The 4764-nt window shown below is 40.8% G+C and overlaps 1 protein-coding gene across 8 annotated transcripts in view; it reads left to right on the forward strand.

The window, feature by feature from the left end:
* Window positions 1-4764, forward strand: part of Ccna1 (cyclin A1) — a 10008-nt gene that overhangs the window by 666 nt on the left and 4578 nt on the right. For 2 of the 8 annotated variants that reach the window (XM_010623944.3, XM_010623946.2), the window contains exons 2-4: window positions 814-999; window positions 3843-4089; window positions 4276-4400. In XM_010623944.3, coding sequence (XP_010622246.1) covers window positions 814-999; window positions 3843-4089; window positions 4276-4400 — 558 coding nt within the window. The other 6 variants (XM_019207466.2, XM_019207467.2, XM_010623943.3 and 3 more) reach the window with 5 other exon arrangements.

The raw sequence follows: 4764 nt of genomic DNA on the forward strand, positions 1-4764 counted from the left end.
TCGCAGCGCTTTGCGCGTCGGGTGAGAGGGTCGCCATGGCGACGCAGCCCCAAGCGCGCCCTCCCGCCGCGTTAGGCATGGAAGCGGCTCCCGGGGACCCTGGGGGCGTCGCTGATTGGTCGACTCAACAGACGCGGGTGGGTTGAAAGTAATTAGCGCAGAGCAAGCGGCCGCAGCCGCGGGGAGCCAGGCGCTCCCCGCTGGAATCCCTTAACACCTCGCTCTTTCCTCCCTCACCTACCCTGACGCTCCTGCCCCGTCTGTCCCGCCCCACAGCTCCTTAAGCAAATATAAAGCAAAGAAGAGCCCTGTTCACTGTAGGTTCCTAACAGGTTTGGGCCCTTCGGTCTGGTGGGCGGAGGCAGCGCCTTGTTTGTTACTTGGGAGGGGGATATACTTTCCCCATACTCAGGTATCTTGGGTCTGCTGTCTGGGGTTAGGGGAGATGAACTAAGAAGATGGGAAAGACTACGTAGGGCTCATAGGGCTCACCAGTTTAAATTCCCAGGTATCCTGGGACTTAGTATCGGACTTGGTTTAACAGGGTGTCTCTGACCTTCTAGCCCTCAACTAAGTCCTGGAAGAAGGCCTCGAGGGACTGAAATAATTGTTTTGAGTCAGAACAGCTTCCGTTGTGTGATTGGTGCAGTCACTCAGGACTTTTATAACTCTATTTACTGGGAAAATAGATGGATAATTGGTGTTGATTCCGTGCCTTGGTACTCTTCCCTCTTAGAGATACTGCATCCGTGTACCCTCGGGTGGGTGGGAAGGGTTGTTTAACCATCTTGTCTGTTTTTCTTTCTCTGATAGCAGTGTGTGGAGGCCAAGACGATGCATCACAGCAACTCCAAGAACGGAGTCGTTCTGGCTCAAGTGACCCGAGGTCCTGGTGCTTGTCAGTTGCTCACAGGAACCCAGCTTGGCCAGGATCTCTCACAAAGGACAGTATTAAGGGTGCTAAATGAGAATGAGCAGTACAGGAAGACCTATGGCCAGGTAATGACCCAGAGGCTCTAGGAAAGATGCTGTGGAGAATGGTTTTCCTGCCATGGTTGGGAGGTGATTTTCTCTTAATGTGTATCTACAATTTTCCTTGAATATTACAACCCTGGAGTCTGGACTATAGGGATGTTGATTTCTGAAGATCACCTTGATCGTTCCCTTTGGCAGATAGAAATAGTGATTAGTTTTCTTTGTTGTTATTTTTCTCATATCAAGGACATAGATCTAGAAACTATTTGGATTAAGTATATATTAAATGATTTAAAGACTAGGCTGAAAGAAAATGTGATTGCCCAGAATAAATTATGGTGCTAGAGCTCCACCCAGGTTAGAGGTGTTCAGTATGATCTAGGCTATGCCTGAAGCAATCCTGGATAATCTTTGCAATGTTCATAGGGATGGTGCAAGAATCATTATTGGATCAAACTATTTTAGATTACCTATAAAAAGGTTGCTTAGAGAGAAGACATCTCCCCTCTGCTAAGAGAACAACTGGGAAAACAGGTAATGTAGCCTCAGATACACCTGCCTTTGAAGACTGACAACAAATCTAGACACTTAAATGCAAAAAAGGACTAAAGTCCTCAAGAATGCATTTTTTGAGATAGAAAAAAGAAACCCTCCCTAATTCTGTTATTAGATAAACTCACATAATGACACTTTAAACCCATACTGCATATCTGTAGTACCTTATGGTTGCAGTGGTCTCCTCCCCGTTTTATAGGTGGGAAAGTTTGAGAAGTTTAACTGCCCACTCTCAAAATTGTTATGGTAATTAAAAGATGAGATTAAAAGCCTTTACTGCTTTACTACTTCTTTAGGTCATCTGCCTTTTGGTGTATTATCTGTTTACAGAGAGAAAAAAAAAGTACACAAAATGATTGGTTCGAAGCTGTGAAGAAAATTGAGTAAAAGTGCTTCTAATAAATATAATTGACTTAGCAGTATTAGTTTCTTTAAACATACGGTCTAAGACCTGCACGTAGGATTTGATGCTTGTGCTGTTGCTGAATGGTCTCATTTTAAATGAGTATGTTCCTAAACTCACTTATGTTACTAAATATGTTACTAAATCACTTATCATGTTGCCCGGTGCCATCGCTTGGCACTACCTCTAATTTTGCTTCTTGATTCCTCTACAGACTCCTTAGAAACCTGTTTCCCACCTCCCATGGCTCCTCCTCCATCTTTACTCTCAGCTGATGGCTTTGCATCCTATTTCATGCTCCTGTGTACTATATGCCCTGCCATCCCATCTTTTTTTTTCTTTTTCTTTTTTTTTTTTTTTTTTTGGTACAGGGGATTGAACTCAGGTCCTTGCACGTATGAAGCAGGTGGTGGATCCACTGAGCTATATCCCCGGTCCATCATCATCTTGTTCTATGGTCTCCAATCTCTAAAAGTCAGAGTGCCCTAGGGTTTAGTACTCAGTTTGAATCTTGTACTTACTCTCTCACAATCAAAGCATCTTTTGATGATTCATGTTTTCATCTTCAGCCCAGGCCTTTGAGCTGTATTGAAGGCGTATATATCCACTTGACATCTCCATTTGGATCATATGATAGATATCCCAGGCTTGTGCGAAACCAAACACCAAACCTTTAACCTACTTCAAACTTGTTCTTTGGTACGTTTCCTTATCTCAGTAAATGCAAATTCCATTTTTTTCTAGTATCAGTCCTGAAACTTTTGTCATCCCTGACTTCTTTTTCTTCCACCTCCCATTTAATGAACTGAAAAAAATATTAGTAGTTCTACTTAAAATAATGTCCAGAATCCCTTCCCCTCTCATCCTTTTCTGTTACTACACTGATTGAACTCCTGATTGAAGTCTCTCCTGGGACTTAGAAATTTCATAACAGGTCATCTAACTCTGATCTTTGTTTCTACACCTGTACCCAGCTAAAATGATTCTTTTAAAACTTGTATCATATTACTCTTCTGCCCAAAATCTGTCTAGGGCTTCCCTTTCTGCATGAAGCCAGTCTTTATATGATCCACAGGAAAGCCTACAGTAATTGGCCTCTCTTCTTCCTGACCTCCTATGCTATCCTGCTCTTTTTCTCACTTTGCTCAACTGTATCTTTTCCTATTTGTCTCTCCCCTACCTCTCCCTCCTCTACACCCAGGTTGAACATTTTGTTCACTGCTAAATTCTGGATACCTGGAATAACATCATCAAATATTTATTTAATGAATATGTATCTGTCTGTGTGCATGCATGTATGTAACAAAAGTAAAACTTGGCAGTAACTTGGAGTCATGGTTATCTGGTTACAGTTACTTATGATTGTGGTCCTTTCTAGTTCCTAAGACTTTTTTTTTCAAATACTATCATAAAGATTTTTTCCTTCTAAATAGCTGTCTATGAAATGAGAATTTTATAGAGGGCTGAACCTAAAAGTTAACTTTCCAAGGAGAGGGGCTGTGAGAACTCAGTAACTATGTGTTAACAGCTATGCAGAACACCTATAAAACTTGTGATCATGTGATGCTATAAGCATAAAAGCCAACTTGCAATTTTCCTCCTACACATTATACCTATTTCATTTTCGAGAAGAGCTATAACTTCTTTCTATAATCTTGAGTTCCCTGTGATACATACTAGTATGTAAAGAAGACAGCAATTTTTAGGTAGCTCTCTTTCTGTATTTTAAATATAGGTAAAAATAAGAAAAAAATAATAACAATTTCTAAGTTTTATTCTCTGGAATTGTCAACATAAATATTTCAGTTTAGGATTTACCTTCCCAGGCTACGGGTTTGATTCACAGTCACATAGGCCAAGATGGCTTTTGAGGGTGGCCTCTAACAAGAGATTTCATTCTTTTTGAAAGGAGATCACAGCAATTAAGTGTTTTTCTGGACCAGAAAATATCTTCCCTCCATCTGGAAAGAATGTGTTGTGTGATTGCGGGGTTCATGAGCCAGTCAAGCATGGATTTGATATCTGCATGGATGAGCCTGAGCAGGAGGAGAGAAACAGTTGCCTGGGGAGAGAAGAGGTGGCCTTGGAGGATGTGTGCAAAGTAGACACCAGCACGTACAAGTCAGACCTTCACTTCCTGCTGGATTTTAACACAGGTAATCTGACTCATTTACAGGTTGATTGTGCCTTGTGTTCACACCTGTCCACAGTGTTTCAGTAGTAAGCAACCAGAAAGAGACAAACATGAAGCAATAACTATTTTCACAGCTTCCTGAGGAGGATGAGTGCATGTGATGGGATTTTAATTAAATGACTTATCTGACAGTGTTGAATCTCTGCAGTTTCCCCTATGCTGGTGGATTCATCTCTCCATTCCCAATTGGAAGAAATGTCAGAAGTTGACACAGATGTGATAAATGTGACTGAATATGCTGAAGAAATTCATCAGTACCTTCGAGAAGCTGAGGTGAGTTTTCCCATCTTCTGCTTCACCCTTCAGTACCCCAATCTCTTAACATAAGCACTGGTGAATGGCACTGACATGACATCTGAACATAAAACAATCCTATAAAAATAGTACAGGTTGACCATCCCTAATCTGACAATCTAAAATCTGAACTCCAAAATCTGAAACTTTTTGAGCATTGACATAATGCCACATATGGAAAATTCCATATCATAAAACTTTGTTTCTTGTACAGAATTATTAAAAGTATTATATGGAAATATACTTAGGCTATGTGTAGTAGGTAAATATGAAACATAAATAAATTTTTTGTTTAGGCTAGGGTCACCACTTTACAATACCATATATATATATATATATATAT

This window comes from Fukomys damarensis, unplaced genomic scaffold (assembly GCF_012274545.1).
Source record: "Fukomys damarensis isolate Sample0158 unplaced genomic scaffold, DMR_v1.0_HiC HiC_scaffold_38, whole genome shotgun sequence".
Classification (NCBI taxonomy): domain Eukaryota; kingdom Metazoa; phylum Chordata; class Mammalia; order Rodentia; family Bathyergidae; genus Fukomys; species Fukomys damarensis.